The following is a 17,871-nucleotide window of genomic DNA, read 5'->3' on the forward strand; positions in this document are numbered from 1 at the left end:
TTTTTTTTTTTTTTTTTTCTTTTTCAGGCTTCTTCTTTCCAGTTGCTTAAATTGGAAATTTACTGCGATGATCATACTTCACTTTCATCTACTACCGCAGTTCAAATATGAATTATGTCATATATACTTCACAAAGGAGAGTATTGTTGACATACACAGCAACCTCACCACCTCTTTTTGAGTCACTCCGATCACAGCGGTGAATCTGATAATTCATCGAAGCAATTGCGCAGTCACTCCAAGTAGAATTAAGCCAAGTTTCGCTCATTGCAAAGACATCAAAATCATTAAGGTTCATCAGAGTTTTTACCCCTTCAAGATGGCAAGGAAGAGATCTGACATTTAGGTGACAGACTTCGATTTTTTTTTTTATATAGCCCACAGTGTAAACTACTGGGTTACCAGTAATTGTGTCAGCTATTTAAGTGTTGTATTTATTTATTTAACGTTTGAAATTTTGCCGACACTATATATTAGACAACCCATAACGGAAATGTTAATTTCTTATTTTTTATTCTATTTTGGGGGGTAGTCCTTAGAGGGGTCCATAGGGGTAGTCTGTGGACCAGTCCATGGGTAGTCTGTGGACCTGGTCCATAGTGGGGGTCCGCGGACTGGGGGTCAGTGTTTTTCGGGTTACCCCAGATGCACTTATAAGCTTTTTGACTGAGAGGGCCAGATGGCAAAATAAATTATTGAGCTCGAGGTCAGGATGCACAGACCAAGTACAGCGAGGTAGATGCATTGCGGCTGAGAACCAATTTCTTCACAGATCTGGCGTGACATGAATGAATATTATTGGTCAATAAGCATTTTTCAGTCCACATTTTGTTACAAGTAATATTATTAATATTTAAAGTTCGTGGTGAATATTGTACACCGTATGCATTAAATGTATTGTGTGGTTCCAGGAAATATCCATACCCCCCCACAGAGGGTCACGGAAATTCCAAGGGGTAGGGGTGTCTGAAATAGGTAAATTTCCGAAGGGGAGGGGGGCTACTCAAAGAGTTTTCTTTCCAATTGGTGTGAAATGCGATTGAATGAACACTATTGTACTTTCCCAATCGATTCGGGTAACCAAACCAACAGAAATGTTCCATCTGTTGAAACAAACGTTAGATTCTTTGTCATAAATAATTTTTCCATTTTTCTTTCAACGTTGTACGACAGACGGCAATCCTGAGCATCGTGTTTGTTGGACAAAAAGGTGCAGCAATACATGAACAATGATGATATTTTATACTTTGAAGATCATGCTGTATTTAGCTTAAACACAACTCAGATGCTTTTTTCCAGCATTAATCATGCTGTCAATTAAATGAGATTTGTTCTTTGTTTATTTTGTTTGATACTCATACAAAATTATTCCCCATTTCGGACTTGCCGTGACTAGGTTATCGCATATTTTCATTGTTATCCGTGTAGTTAACAACATAATTTATAGTTTGCTTAAGTGAGCAAAGTCGATTCAAAGCCATTTCTCTTGAACTACATGTAACCATGGACAGTGAGGAGCGTTGCAGCGGTAGTCGAGATTTCATTTGGTCATTTATAGAACAACTGAACAATGCGTGTTTCACATATGAAATGTATGACAAATTAAAAAAAAAATAAGGCACAAAATGAATTTACTATTATTTACAAACTACAGAGACAAAGCGCATGACTTAATTGATGTATTCCTTTGATGAAAGAAAAAATAAAGCAACATTTGGGAAACAGCTGTTCTGAAAAAAGTGTTGCGTGACGACTTTATGTCAATTTGTTGTTTTGACCATGCATAAATTAAACTTGGACTGGGTTATTTGAAAGAGCTTTATGTACGTTTTGAGATTCTTGTATGTTCTTTTAATGAAGAAAAAGTCAAAGTGGAGAATGATCATTGCAGTTAATTTTCCAATTTAAGCAATTGGAAAGAAGAAGCCTGAAAAAAATCAGGGCTTCAACGGGATTCGAACCCGTGACCTCCGCGATACCGGTGCGATGCTCTACCAACTGAGCTATGAAGCCACACATTGGGAGCGAGGTCAATTAATTGAGTTCATATCAAGAAAAAGTCAGCTGCTATGCCATTTGGGAGTGAAATGCTTCTAAGTAAGTTACAAGTTTATTAGTTCAAACACCAGCTCAAACATTTTAACGTGACATGAAGGAACGCACGGCGTCTGCAGTCTACCATGAAAAAGTAGGTCATCGTCTATAATGTAACTATAAACAGCTGGGGCTGAATTTTATTACAATTAATGAGTTAAGTCTTGTTATTTATGGATACGGAATTTCCTAGGGGTAGTGGGGGCCTAAGTAGAAAAATCATGGAAATTCCAGGGGCTGGGGGGAGTACTGTGAAGCCCTCTGGAATGGAAAATCCTTAGGGGTGGGGAGTCATACTGGAAAAACCCTCCATGGGGGGGGGGGGGGGTATGAATATTTTCTGGATCCACACATTGTTGATGTGTGACAGGGTCAGATGGCTTTCTTCATATCGCTCATTTCATATTGGTCCATGCGCTTGGTGCAGATGATCTGACTCCAAACTTCAGCTCACATTAAGTTTTTCTTTAGGACTGCAATGTGCAGTTCCAGAAAATATCCATGCTCCCCACACAGAAGGGATTGGAATTTCCTGGGGAGGTGGGGGGCTCTATGAGACCAAAAAAATTAAGAAATGTATGAAGCTTAACTCGAATTTCCAGAGGGGTGGGGAGGTGTCAGAAAAAATCCCTTCCATAGGGGAGTTATGGATATTTTCTGGAACTACACAATGAGTCTGGCTACATGGTGATAAGATAAATACTGTTCATTATTATTTTCTATTCTCTTAGGGCATTGAGGCAATTGAAACTGCATTCTGTGGGTAGGATATTAATTGTATTTATTTGTGATTTTTTTGTAAGAGCTTAAATATATATGGTGCAGAAAAAACATTAGATTTATCCATTTTGAACATTTTGTGTGCTTATTTGGCCAAATAGAGGTACCAGTAAATAAGAAATAAATCTAAACTTACAGGAGTCTAATATATTTACTTCACAAGGATGATTGTGCACAATGAAGATCAAGATATTAAGGATCTTTTCCAAAAGGTTTTTAAGCCTTTCTGGGTTGCTGTCCCTGTGGTAAGTTACTAAGGACACAGAACTTACGATATCAAGTTAGTAAGTTTACATAGTTTGTACATATTTTTCATAAATTTTAGTTTTCTTTGTCAGCATTGTTAACTCAGGTTTAGAGAAAAAATGTCCTGCAATGTTGAGCAATGTTAAAGCAATGAGGAAAACTATACTTAGTGAGCCTGTGTAACACATGAACCTTGAGGAAAGGCAAAAATTCAATATTACTTAGCGGGGTGTGCGAGGAGGAGGGAGGAGAAAGTTTTAGTAGTATCAGGGTATATGTCCCAACACTTGTGAACTGCATTGTAGGTAAAAAAGTGTCTATTATTAATAACAATTATGCAAAAATCTTCTTATTGGTTAGAAACACCAAATGAATATAGCTACCACAAAAATGTTGTATATATTGCTCTCTCTTACTGTAGGAAGCAAGAGAACAACTTCTTCTTGATTTTGTTGCATTCATATACAATGAAAACAATCCCAGAAGAATAGACATTGCCTTAGGTTTGCTTGGAAGTTTAGTTGAAAGTTCATTGGTCCCTTCCAGGTACTGAAACAAAATCATTTTGCTTTTTAGAACTATTTTGTATTAACTGCTGCCTATGTGAGTAAAGCTTTTCATGAATAGTACATAAATGTATAAACAAATAAACCTTGCCGTGTACATTTAGAACTACATGTACATGTAACTAATATGATAAATTTGAACTTTTTCCTCTTCTTTGGTGCAGAGGTAATGAGTGATTTTTTTTATAATTGTGAAATAGTTCGTATAGTGTGATCATCCAGGTTAGGGTAGTTCTGAAAAGAACTGTTGTTGGTGACTGATGTTTCGACAACCTGAGTGGAAGTCATCTTCAGAGTCAAGTGAATAGTTTTTGTCAGTCGATCATGTTACAAGTCTGGTCCGTTGAACATGATTGGTCAGTTTAGCCATGAACTACCCTCACCGGGACGATCACACTATACGAACTACTGATACTCCTGGGTTCAAACCATTTACTATAATTGCAAAATGTTAAGGATTTGCATACACTATTGGTCAGATCTAGTCTTGTTTTTGTACAAAATGAAGGTCATTATATTATAGCTGATGTCACACCCAGTGTTGTGAAGCTGTAGTGCTCACTGTCTGTGTCACACAATAGATATAGCTACAAATAAGATCTCCCTTGTGCTTCTTTAAACACTTCATGTTCTTAAAAATCTCTGCATGCGTAACTAATGTACAACTCAATAATACACTAGCCAAGGTTGCATTTCTTCTCCCTTTTACTAACCTTAAATTGATACATGGGTTTACCTAGGTTGGTTTGTGATGCTATTCTTAAGACACCTCATCTCAGTTTCCAGAGGGAACTCATGTGGTGTAAAACATTCCAGCTTCTTTTGAAGATCATTGGTGGTGTCGATTACAAGGTGGTCAGATATTATTACTAGTGACTAAATGCAAACTGATTTGTTTGTTTTTAGTTGCTCTTTATTAAAATCTGTGAATAAAAGTTGTCCTCCCACATACATGTACGGGTGTTAATATTGTTACCTAGCTTCACTTTATAGTAGCCAACATATGCCTAAGTTGAACTACTGTTTTGTAATCCACATTAAATAAAAGCAAATATGTAACATATTTCAAGGGTGTTATTCATTTACATGTGGTCCCACACAATTGTGAGAAGAACACTAGATATTTAAAGTGTGTGAATCACTTGCCTTTGGCTTGCGAGTGACAGTCTCTTCTTGGTTTCTTCAAAGTGGATTTATTTTTTATTAACACATTAAACCTGTTTTGTAGCAGTGTGCTCTGAATATGTCCTGTGAATGTCATAGATTATATTTCATATTGCAGAGTTGTCGTGACATTTTAAGTTTGGTGTTTCAAATATTCCATACTATACCAACTGTTCCCGATGCTGCACTCACTGATCGTATACAAGCCTGTGTTAAGGTACTCTATTTACTGGGTAGTATTTGTTATAGAACAAGCAGTTTCACCACAAATCAATAGAAATAGTAAAATTATCTTGGGCAGATTTGTACAAAATTTTCTTTAATGTTATTAATATTTTCACACTACTTTTGCTAATGACTTGGCTTGTAATAGCAAATGATTGTAGCTCTTGTAATTACCCTGCAACTTACATACATGTGTACAGTTTTCACTTCATAATATGACAAATTATTGGCCAGTTTTTCTTATATTTAAATGCTAACAAATTGCTGAGGGTTAGGGAACTTAAACAAAGGAAATTGTTTCATCATGCTGCAAACTCAGTTTAACTCCTTTTGTTGTTTCTCTAAAGCCTTAGAGCATGATGTTGGTGGAATTTAAATATATCACAATTGGCCTGAACAGTGCTCAGCAAAACTGATAGCCTATAAGGATTAAATAGTAAATGAAACTTGTCACTTTACATTGTTCTTCTAATTCATACAGTCATGCACTAAGTTTCCTTCTGGTTCCTGTTTTTAGGTTGTGCGTTATATTCTGGACAGGAATGCTTGTCTATTGCCTGCCTACTTTGTTATAAATGAGGTACACCATTATTTTAAATTGGTTACCGAAGAGTGTAATTATTATACTTGTTATGTGTACCTAGAAACAGTTTTTAAAGAAAAGTGTTTTTAACCATTAGTTTTGTTTTAATTAAGAATAAATTATGGTTCTTGTGTAAGTGGCCATGGGAGGACTTGATGGGAAAAATAATAATTATTTGGCTGTAGGTCATGGCTTACAGACAAAGAGAAAAGAAATATTTTCTTATCAGCTTGACCCAACTCAGTAAGTAAGCATAGACATACTACAAACTTGCTGTTTGATGATGCTTAGCACTCAATGTGGAAGCTGCGGTATTCAGAATAATATTGTAACCATACAATGTGCATTGTCCTTTGGATATGCTAGATCTATATGGTTGAGGTGAAGTGTACATAGTACTGACTTTATAGTAAACATTGCGTTTGAATTTGCAGATTTACAAAAATTATCCTGAGGGAAAAGTCAAGCCTCACTGGGTAATTATGTACTCAGGGATGGTACAAAAGCTGGACATTAAATGATGTGGACCTCAAGTCTAGGTCCACTATCTGTATCTCCTTCTGGGGATAGAATGAGGTCCAGAAAGGGTGTCCACCTGGGGGTTGGGACTCCAGTATAAAAAGGATGGCATTGCTAGTCAGAAATTTTGAAAAGAACCTTGAGAGGTACCAAGATCCTGTTTTGTGGGCGTGGCTTGAATTTTTTTATCCCCTTAGGGGTACCAATTCTAAAACAACACATTATCTCCTGACATATTTTTTCGGGTCAATACCCTAAATCAAAAGGTACTGCAAAAGCTCCTGCTATGGACCTTTTGAGGCTGAACACTCTCAGAGGTACTAAAAAGGTACCAAAGCCACGTTTTTAACCCCAAAAAAGTATGACAAGCACCCCCATCATTTTTATATGAGAGTTACCCCCTAGTGTCCATGCCTTGTGCCATCCCTTTTATCAAGGGAGGATGAAGGGTAAGAGCATTAATTGCCCATATATATGGAGGTGTCAACCCTGTGGTGCAGATTTTGTTCACGTGGGCATCCACTCGAGCACGTGGTAACATTATCCATAGAAAAGCTGAAACCTAACCCCATCCAGCACTCTATGCCTGCCACTTCTATATGGGTAGTACTGCAATGATGTGTTTTAGCACCTGGGGCCCTTATATTTTTTTGGAACCTCAAGGGAGGGTGCTTATTTGAGACAGAGTGCTTATTCGGGACAGGGCGTTTATTTCTTTTTTGAGAAACAACCGAATGTTCAAAACAGAAACTGTAACAGTAACAAATATATGGTGAATGTTCAGTTAACGTGAGAGAATTTTAATCTTTTTTGACTCCCATAGCTTTGACAGTGTCACTTACAACTTACATCAATATGTAGAAAAATTAATATAGCTTTCCGAGGAGGCATCTTTGACGTCCAATTCTGTGATGGTGCTGTAATATTATATAATATTAGAATAGGGGCGTTTATTGGAATAGGGACGCTTATTGGAATAGGGGCGCTTATTAATAAAAACACATTCAAAGGGGGGTGCTAAATCACGTCATTACAGTGCCTTCCTCAGGTGATGACCTTTCAATGGAATAAGGCCAGTGATAAAGCTACTGGGCAGCACCTACATATATAGTTAGTGTCCTTTCTTGTAGTTAAACCATCCTATATGTAGATATCAGCAGTAGATGCTATAACCTAGAGATTAGTAACTGTTGTTATGGTGTAAAGAAATTAATTTTATGAAACATGTTTTCACATTACTAATTTTATGGTTGGTGGTTCCTTTGTTAGGCTATTGCAAAGTTACTTTCAGATTTCGTGGAAACATTCAGGCCTCTTGCCCGCATGGTGTCTGTGATAGGTAAGTATTCCTACATGTACTTAATGATCTACATACATTTAGGCAAGTGTGTTCCAATCCTAGAGATAAGTCATGCCATATGGCTCATCTGTGCCAGTGCTTAACTCCAGTTTCCATATTTAATATTTAAGCAATAGAACACTTTTTGCATGTTTACATAGCCTCATCTAAACACGAAGAGGGTTGGGAGAATTCGAGACAGTTATGCAAACCCAAGATGTAGTCGAGGGTTTGCATAACTTTTGAGAACTCTCCCAGCCCCCGAGTGTTTAGATGAGGCTATGTAAACATGCAAAAAGTGCTCTATTGATTTTATAAAATAATTCTCAAAAATATGCGTGAATCTGAAACACAACCATGTTTACATACTCTCATCTAAACACACCTATCGACCAATGAGAGCACACAAAGTAGCTCAGTTATTTTATAATTATTTATGGAGTGTCTAACTGTTGTTTAACTCCCCTCTGAATGGCATGCTAATCAGTCACAGATTTCTGGACAGCATTGTTGTCTGGTTACCCTAGCAAGTAGTCTAATATACAGCTATTGATACCTGTTTGACCTCCTGGGTGGAGAGAGGCACTGTGAAGCAATCCAATCCTGGTAAATGCAGATGCCATAGTTGAGCAATTTGCTGAAATTTATTATTGAGTGGTCCATATTAACAGTCTCTAGCAAAATTTGGAGGGCTTTAGGAATCCTTTAGAATTCTTATCTTCACCATGGACTTATTTGGCATTATAAAACACTGGGAATTATTCAGGAGAACCAGCAGTGTAATATGTTGGAAATATGAATGTTATCATGATTCTGAAAAAGACTGTTGTTGCTAATTTCAGAGACTGATTATGACTCACTCAGAGTCACCTTGTTTTGTCACAGCCTTTCCATGGCCATTCACACTTTGATGGTTATACTGTGACACCAAAACAAACTTCAAAACAGTACAGCCTACAGCAATGGCATGGCCTTTGTTAATAAGCTTATGTAAAGCTGGCATTTATGCCTATTAGTTCCAGCCTGTCATGTATCCATGGTTTTCGTAGCATGAAGCAATTGGGAGTGTTAATTTTCTACTCTGCTTCTGGATGGGATGATAATCCATGGCAGGGTTACTATGATTATCAGTTGAGTAAGGCACAAGGGAGCTTTGGTGGCGAAGTTTTTGACTTAAAATTATGGTGGTGTTGTGCACTTTGCTGCCAATGATGTCAAAGGCTGACAAGCTAGTTGCCCCTGGAAATGGAGCCAGTCACTTGTGACAACAACGCAAGTTGAACATTAAAACCTGGTCATCAATTTTTTTTTGCACCTTTCTCAACTGACAATTGCAGTATGCCTAATCTGTACCCATTTAAACAACTAGGTGGTGAGAGGAACATGTGAGAGCTATAAAAGTGTCTTATGCACTGATGCCAGTCAGGGGTCAATCCTGGATTGCTTTGATCTAGAGTCCAGCACACTGAATCATTTGGCCACTGGTGCTCAGGCTGACAATTACATGTATAATTGTATCTATAACAAAATTCTCGATCGTGATTGGTTCTCTGTGTGCCTATTTGCCATGTAATCGGCGTGTGATCACATGGGTGTCCAATTACAGGTATCCAATTTAAACTTTTTGTAATTGGATACCCACGTGATTCCTATGTCAATTGGGTGCACTTTAATGGCTTTCTTTGCAATGTTTCCTACAGTTTTCAAAACTTATGAAATGCGCTACCTACGTTTTTGTTCAAAAGAAGTTCTCAAAAGACATTTTTAATTCCAAAAGTTGTTGTAGATAAGCTTAATTAGTAATTGGACCTCTTGTTGTACAATTCAGGGAGTAATCGTGCTTGTAACTTCAAACCGGCCTTGCGCTTCATGCTGACATTACTTGCATGATTACTCCCTGGATTGTACTCTACTTGGTTCAATTACTATTACAAATTTTATATGTACTTTGCTAATAATCAAAGAACTATAATTACATTGCTCTTTTGTGTGCTCTTTTCACCATAGGTCGCCCATCCCTTCTTCCCGTAATTGGTCATCCTGGCTCGTCCATTGGTGTCTGGAAACTAGATCCTAACACACTTAGTTTCCCTCTCAAAGGACTTTTGCCATATGACAAGGTAGCGTGAAATAACATGCAACTGTTAATTTCTTTTTTACAATGCCTTTAACCCTTTCAGTATAAAGTTCAAACTTGAAATTCTCCCTATTTATTACCACAATTTTTTTCTAGTTCTAAGAATCTGGTGATATTAACTACTTAATAACCGAGAGTGAGGTCGTTACGGGAAAATCTCAAACTGAGGTCTTGCCGTATTGACCGAGCGACAGCGAGGTCAATACGGTAGGCCGAGGTTTGAGATTTTCCCGTAACGACCGAACGGTCGAGGTTATTAAGTTGTTTATTATATGGCTCATGAATTAAAGGAAAGAAAAAATTATTCGAGCGGAAGTCGTCAATTTACATCCGGCGATGTGCGCGTTTACCGATTCATTCATCGTCTCAAACCCAGGGCAAAACTACACAGTCAGTGAACTTCACCACTGTATTACGTCTTCCGTTAAAAGTGCACATTTCCTCACGGGAGAAATGATTGTCCCAGCCTCAAAAAGGTATTTTAGTATCGTGGTGCCACAACTTGATGGGAGAGGTTTTCCAACTTTTGTGGCAAAACGTCAACGCACATGGAAAAGACAGAAAGTGCTTCAAAATAGTCCAAACCAACGGCCTTTCGGTGAAACAAAATACTAATGCTTCAGAATGCACTGCTCAGAATAACTCGATCTTCGCGTTTGCTTTCGACAACATATCTTGGTCTTCTTCATTCTGGGATTTATGGATTAACTTTTCAAGCTTTGTGAACGTATAAAACTTCCTGCAGGTATCAGAAATACTGCTACCGACAGAAACCGCCCGATTGTTGACATCTGATGATCCTGGAAGCTGATTTTCACTCTCTTGTGTTGAAGCGAGGGAATCTATTTGATGAGAACTGAAACGGAGTTCAATATTTCGGTAATTATTGTGACTAAGATGATAACTTATAAGTTTCTTCGTGGTTTTCTGCTCAGGATACGTGACACATCTGCCGATGGTGTTTTTCATTTAGCGATTTTAGCTTTACTCAACACTCGGCAAACTTTGATTGCTTTTCACTAGTGCTCGCCAAGGTTACCGGTAAGTCAAAAACGACTTCTATATGAATTTTAGTAAGGAAAAATCCCTAAACTTTTAGCTACTCGGAATTAAATTTACCTCTCTTACTGTTTTTAATCGGCTTTCATCGTTTCAATCCGCTTGAATTTTCCGAGCCGGGCTCTTCCTAATTTGCATAATCCGTAATCGGCCCGTGGGCATTACGGGAGAATAATGCCCTACAATTCAGTGACAATTAACCAATCAGAGCGCGCGTTATATCGCCTACAAACACAAGCCATATAATAAATAATAATAATAGTAATAATTATGAATTTGTTGTGCGCAAATTCCATATGTATATGTTCAAATGCACATTACAATTAAAATACATAAAAAATGAACATTACACGCTAGAAGTGAAAATTACAGCTTAAAAACTAAAATTCTAAAAAACTAAGTTATAGGTGAAAAATTACAAGCCTTAAAGTACAATTTATACCTAACTAAAATCTAGGGTGGCCCACAACTGTCACGACAAAACAAAAGGTCACGGCACTACAAACTTAACTCACAGCAAGATAATGTTATCTGACGGCAAAACAAAATTAACTCACAGCAGTACACCATTAATTCACGGCAAAACGAAATTAACTCACGGCAGAACACCATTAATTCACAGCAAAACAAAGTTAACTCAGGGCAAAACAAAGAAAACGACTTGGTCAGCGGTTGGTCAGCGGTTGTTATTTGCTTTTCAAATGGTACATTGTGTAACAGTAACACACTGCTCACTCAGAAACCGCCATTTTTAGTGCAGTGTTTGTGCATTTTTAGAGTTCATGATGTTTTGCAGCGCTTATGGTTCGTTAGTCGATCAAAATGCCAACTTTTGCAAAGACTGTGGTAAAGGTACATTTCTTAATCTAAAGTATTTGTATTTGCATCTCTTTTAGTTATACACAGTTATTAATGATATTAATTCTTTGTTTAACTTACTTTATGTCACTTTTGCAGGATTTGTTGGATCCTCAAACTAAACTGTTACAGTATGTCATTGCTCAGCCATATTCCCGTGATGTTATCTGTACCATGTTGGGTCTCAATAAACAGGTACTGTTGTTATATTTCTAACTTGGTAATGAAACTCTGTTTTTTAGGCAAAATTAGGGTTAATATGCATTGTGAAATTCTCACTCTATGTTAGTTATTATTATTAACTACTTATTAACCGAGGGTGAGGTCTTTACTGGAAAATCTCAGCCCAAGACCTTGCGGCAAGGTCGAGGTTTGAGATTTTCCCATAAAGACTGAACATTTGAGGTTAATAAGTTGTTTATTATATGGCTTTTTGCTTTGTTTTTGCCTGTAATTGGCCTGTGGGTATTACAGGAGAATAATGCCCTACAATTAGCCAATCGGAGTGCACATTATATTGGCTACAAGAACAAGCCATATAATAATATTTCTTAATGGTCTGGTCTTAGTGGTTACACAGTGTAATGAATATATTATCATGTAAAAACAAAGGACTAGAAAACTATTTCTTTTTGTCATACCGTAATTTCTGGCAGATTACCCGCGGGTAATGCGTTAATTTTTCAGTAAACTACCGTTGCTGCGGGTAATAGGGTGGTGCGGGTTATCTGATAATTTTTTAATCTTCCTGTAAGTATTTAACAGTAATTATTATAGTACTGACAGAAGATAAAACAAAGATAAGAGTCATTAAATATATGCTTGCCACAAACCTGTGTAATGCCTCATTTGTTTAAACGAGAAACACGTCCTATCAACTCTTGTATCGTGCTTTATTTGCTATAAAATTCTTTTAAACATTGATTGATTATAGCTGATGCAAGTTGGATGAAATCATACAAAAAAAATTCCATACAAACAAATTTTTCGCTACGCGTTTGTGCTTTGATAGTTTTCTTACCTTGTCAATTTCACAGCTAGTTTTTTTTTGCTTAGAAAAATTCTCACTTAAACCTTTTAACATGTCTTTTATTGTGGAAAACACAAAGCTTAACTGAAACATGATGCCGAAAAAATAGCATTGACTGTGATAAAAAAAATGCAAGAATACTTGACGCATCAGCCAAATATTCCTAGCTAGCGCTGCCTTGAGTTATAGAGTATTTTCCCGTTTCAAGCAATTTCTTAGACCCAGTAGAACCTGAGATACCATAAATATCTTGGTGATCTGTTGAATTCATGGTGCCGCATAATTAGTGGAACGTGATAAAAAATATAATTGTCGGCACGAGTGTAAACAAAACACTGACAAGTGAAGAAATAATACAAAAATACTCGACACATCAGTGGAAAATTTACAGTTAGTACTGCCTTGATTTAAAAAGTATTTTCCTGTTTCAAGCGATTTCTAAGACCAAGTAGATCCCGAGATATTGTTTTTTTGAGAAAATTGCGAGCCGAATTTTACAAGTCAGTTCAACTCTCAATGAAAATCGAAAACAATGGGTGTGAAAATTTACTAATTGCACGCTGGAAATTGCTTTGTTAACAAAAACAATGAATAAAGTTTTCTTCGATGCAAAATCGTTATAAAAGGCTAACTGACTCAATAAGTTTTACAAACATCAATCATTTACGATAAGTGCATCCACAAGTCAGTTACGAGTTTAATACGAGTTCAATTTAAAAATGCCTGGTTTGAAACGCCCACGAAATTGCCTATCCGTGCGTGCAAGAACCACTGTTGGCCAGAAGCTGCCAGATGACTGGGAGGAGAAAGTTGTGAACTTTCGCGAGTTTGTTTCGCAAAGAAAAGAGGAGCTTGGCATCCAAGCAGATCGTGTTTTCAACATGGATGAAGTTCCGATGTCATTTGATGCTCCTCATTCCAGAACTGTTGATTCAACCGGCGCTGAAAGCGTTCCTGTTTCGACCACCGGTCACAAGAAAACTGGCTTCACTGTTGTACTTGTGTGCTCGGAGTCAGGGAAAAAGTTCAAACCAATGGTCATCTTTAAACGCAAAACAATGCCAAAAGAAAAGCTCCTAGATGGTGTGGTTGTCCACTGCCACGGCAAAGGATGGATGGATCGCGACGGAATGGCTGTTTGGGGCGAGAAAGTTTGGCGACCAAGACCTGTGTCTTTCTTCGACAGAACATCGCTTCTGATCTTCGACAGTTTCAGCGCGCACATCGATGAAGATGTTCGGAACACTTTCAAAAACGATTGGTGGCCAAGTAACAGAAACTTTTATCTTATTCCAAATGGACACAAACATGAAAGGCTTAGTCTCGCTCGATCACTTCAAATTTGTGAGTTCTTGAACTATTTAGCATAACTTTCTTTTGTTTTTTGGTGCGGGTTATCTGCCAGTGCGGGTAATCTGCTGAATCTTTTTTCTCATTTTGGCAAAAAACGACTGGTGCGGGTAATCTGCCGTGCGGGTAAACTGCCGGAAATTACGGTAGTTCTCTTGCCCACTACATACTGTGGATATCATGACCATTTTAGTGCTTTGTTTTTCACATTGCACGGAAGGAGGGTACTCACCAAAACATCGGGTAAGGGTTGGTTGCTGGACCACAAAAACCCTTGCCTTGAACAAGACCAAGGACCCTGTTCCAGACTAAATGCTGAAGAAAGATACCCTGTTCCAGCTGAAATAGAGTAAATAATCCTATTCCAGACCATTTCCATAAGAAATATAGTTGTTATTGAACATAGATGACAGGCAAAATCTACATCAAATAGCACATGTCAGATTCATCTGCTTGAATGAAGATCTGTCATGCATGTAACTACCACCATACAAAAGACTGTAGGTTTCAGAGGTCTGAGAGAGAAGCATGTTGATTTTCAGGAAAACAATACCCTGTTCTAGATCAGTGAAATTTTTTTTATACACTGTTCCGGACTGAAATGTTTGAAAAACATACCCTTTCTAGCGGCACATCCCTTGTGTAGCCCATAATTATAAGGGAATACCCCCTTCCCCACCCTGTTTCCAGTAAAGTATGTTGGTAAGAGCTAACTAGTGCAAATCTCCAAATATGTTTAGGAAATCAAACACAGTTCAATAGTTTAAATCCTTAATCAAAACGTACATTTTTAAACTAGCTTTTGAAATTTGATATAAGTTTTGGAATTTAGGATGTGATGTTCCTTTGATAATTGCATGTTAAAAGGCGCAATATAAGTCAGTTGTTAATTATTATATGAAATTGCACTTTTTACTTGGCTGCATTTCTAAGGAAAGCTTGCTAATAATTATTCAATGTAATAGCATGGAGTCACATCATAGATACTTATTATCAGGGACTTATTTCTTACTCTATTATTTAATACTGGATATTCCTTTTTCAGCAAAAGCAAAGATGTCCAGCTTTAGAAGAGCTGTTAGTTGACCTGATAGTTGTTGCCATGGAAAGATCAGAGGAGAATGAAGCCAGCATGAGTGAAACAGGATGTCAGTTGCTATGGCATCATTTGTCTAGCCACCTTATTTTCTTTGTGCTTTTCCAGTTTGCCAGCTTTCCACACATGGTCTTGTCTCTCTACACTAAGGTACACAGCTCACCCATGCCATATCAGTTTCCAAGACAGAAACCACACTTACTGCACCTTTCAATAAGTTGTGAATTCTGAAGTTCAGAACCTAAGGATTGCAACCCTCGAACATGACTTTTGAACAGGGGTTTCATTGAGGGCCGGGCACTGGGTACATTGACTGGCCGTGAGGACAATTTTGCTTGGCAGGTTTGACCATCTAGTGGAAAGTTTTTCCTACAAAGAAGTTCAGGTCTAAAAGTTTTGCCCACCTGTGAAAACCAGTTGCCCTCTTGCTGAAAACATTAATGAAACCCCTGCCTTTTGAATCTCTTAAAAGTGAACTTCTGTTTCCTGCAAGGTCCTCTAAGATTGTTGATGACAGTGAAAAACACAATTTTACCCTTGTTTGAGTGTAGTTCATGTTATTGAAAGGTGCAGTTAGCTGTAATACTTATCAGCTATGCTCAGCAAAAGTTGAAGAAACGTAAACTTTTTTAGCCAATACTTCATGTCCATCAGCGGGCTGACGTGATGTAGTCGATAAGTGCTAATGAGTGAAAAACTTTGCATTGAGCATTAACTCCAGAAATGATGTACACATATATGCACCAGACAGGTCAAACAGAAAATCTAAGCCTTAGTGTTATTTGAAACTGTGATCTCTGGAACCAAAGACAGTACTTCAATCCTTGCCCAATTCTTGGCTCAATAAATTGAGTGATGAGATCAGACAATAGAGCAAAATGACACCATTTGGAATACCCAGACGTGGAAAGCAATTTTGTTACTTTTCTGAAATATTTAAACCTCATCAGACTCTTCTCTACCATTAGAATAACTATTTGCAAAAGAAATAAGTCTAATACTTTTTTCAACTTCTGCTGCGAACTGAAGATTTTGTTCAATCTTAAGTATTGCTTTAAATTGACCAAACTGTCATCCCCCTCCCTGCCCCCAATCCTCAAGTCTAATTCTTTCAAGTCTAATTCTTTTTGAGTCATACATGTAAGTTTCATTTTGCATACATTTCTTCTTAAATGAGTAGTTTCCTTTTCTCTTTGATTTGCAGCTAAGTGGAAGAAACCTTAAAAAGGGGAGGGATCATCTCATGTGGGTTCTACTGCAGTTCATTTCTGGAAGTGTCCAGAAAAATCCTGTAAGTAGACAATAGTAATCAATATTATTGACAATGCTCTTGTCATTTTAAACTTTGTTACAGAGTAGTTTGCTACAAAAATTAGTTCTTTATTTATTTTTGCTAATCAAATTTGTAGCAAGGAGGTATTGATAAGTGTTAATCTTTTATATCACATTTTTATTTTGTAGTTGAGCGATTTCCGACCTGTAATGAAGTTGTTTGATTTACTTTACCCTGAGAAACAGGTTTGTGTAGATTTGACACAAGTCTCAGTTGCTTACTTATAGCAGCTGTATTATTTATAACTAATTCAAGATGAAAATGAGAGATGATTGTGGGAACTAATTCTGTTCATCTTAGGAGAGGTGAATTATTTTAGTCTTTACTGCTGTTATCACAACTTTACTTAGCACAATCAACATGAAGCAACTCAAAATATTTAACAGTATTCTTGAATAGTGGTGACCCTGTTTCGGTTTTGGTACGTACACTGTACAGGCAAGGATTCATCAGTTGGGTCGCAAATTAATACCTAGACCACACTTGATTAGCTACAGTATTGGAGATGTATTTGATAAAAATCAGGTCTGCTTGCACCTTACTCTGTGTACACTGTTTTGCACCTGTTTATTTAACATATTTTGGTATGTCACAGTCTGAGACTTATTAACCTTTTTCTTTTGTTCTGTTCCAGCCATTGCCACTCCCAGACATAACTGTGGCTGATTCAGTTCACTCATTAGCTATGGCCTGCATTTGGGTTCATTTAGCAAAGAAGGTAAAACTCCACTTTCAGATTTAAATCTTTGACTATATTCTTAAAATTCCTCTCGTTATTCTTTATACTGACTTTCCCAAATTAACTAAATGACTTTAGCAAGCTATTCATTTATGAAATCTGCAATAATTTTGATCTCATTAGAATGAAAAGCCAATCAATCAATCTTTTATTCATATTTCTAAGGCCCAGTCTGAGGATGTGACTTGGAGACCTGCTGTTCCTCACACACTTAAGGATCAAATTGAGTAAGTTCATATTTTTTAAATGCTTTTAATGAGATATCTATTACTGAGAGCAGAATCAATGAAATACAATCGTGATGGTATTGGTATTCTATGGCTCCTTTTAGGTGTTACACTATTCTATTTTTCTTTTCAGGTTTATACAAATGTCTTCTAGAACAGCTGCAGCTAACTCATTCTCCTTGACAAATTACAAGATTCCTCTTCTCTGTAATGCCTGTAAGTATATCAAACATAATGTTATCAAATAGCATACATTTCATGACAGTCCCTTTCATGCTCACTGAATAAGAGATGGAGAAATGCGACTGTGCTCGAGTGAGTTGAAAGTGTAAAAGGATAGGGAAGGGAGGGATGGGAAACAAGAAGCATGATAGCGAGGAGAAGCAAGCGAGAGGGGAGACAACATGTTGCGGATGCTAACAGTCATAAGATTCTTACGTGAATTGGGCTGAAATGGGATGCAGAGCTCTTATGTATGCTCACTAAGTAAGGAAATGGAGCAAATGGTCAATCAAATGTTCACCCA

General features: G+C 37.3%; 1 protein-coding gene across 1 annotated transcript in view; it reads left to right on the forward strand.

Moving 5' to 3' along the window:
* The window catches only part of LOC145463945 (mediator of RNA polymerase II transcription subunit 23-like), a 40,370-nt gene that overhangs the window by 2,360 nt on the left and 20,139 nt on the right, over positions 1 to 17,871 (forward strand). Inside the window, exons 2-17 of the mRNA XM_081447735.1 lie at positions 2,826 to 2,857; positions 3,038 to 3,119; positions 3,542 to 3,666; positions 4,427 to 4,538; positions 4,969 to 5,067; positions 5,593 to 5,655; positions 6,093 to 6,134; positions 7,447 to 7,516; positions 9,524 to 9,636; positions 11,670 to 11,765; positions 14,996 to 15,196; positions 16,251 to 16,337; positions 16,508 to 16,564; positions 17,014 to 17,097; positions 17,284 to 17,345; positions 17,479 to 17,561. Of these exons, the coding sequence (XP_081303861.1) occupies positions 2,826 to 2,857; positions 3,038 to 3,119; positions 3,542 to 3,666; positions 4,427 to 4,538; positions 4,969 to 5,067; positions 5,593 to 5,655; positions 6,093 to 6,134; positions 7,447 to 7,516; positions 9,524 to 9,636; positions 11,670 to 11,765; positions 14,996 to 15,196; positions 16,251 to 16,337; positions 16,508 to 16,564; positions 17,014 to 17,097; positions 17,284 to 17,345; positions 17,479 to 17,561 (1,408 nt within the window). The remainder of the gene's footprint in view (positions 1 to 2,825; positions 2,858 to 3,037; positions 3,120 to 3,541; positions 3,667 to 4,426; positions 4,539 to 4,968; positions 5,068 to 5,592; positions 5,656 to 6,092; positions 6,135 to 7,446; positions 7,517 to 9,523; positions 9,637 to 11,669; positions 11,766 to 14,995; positions 15,197 to 16,250; positions 16,338 to 16,507; positions 16,565 to 17,013; positions 17,098 to 17,283; positions 17,346 to 17,478; positions 17,562 to 17,871) is intronic.

The sequence above is a fragment of the Orbicella franksi genome, chromosome 12 (assembly GCF_964199315.1).
Source record: "Orbicella franksi chromosome 12, jaOrbFran1.1, whole genome shotgun sequence".
NCBI lineage: Eukaryota > Metazoa > Cnidaria > Anthozoa > Scleractinia > Merulinidae > Orbicella > Orbicella franksi.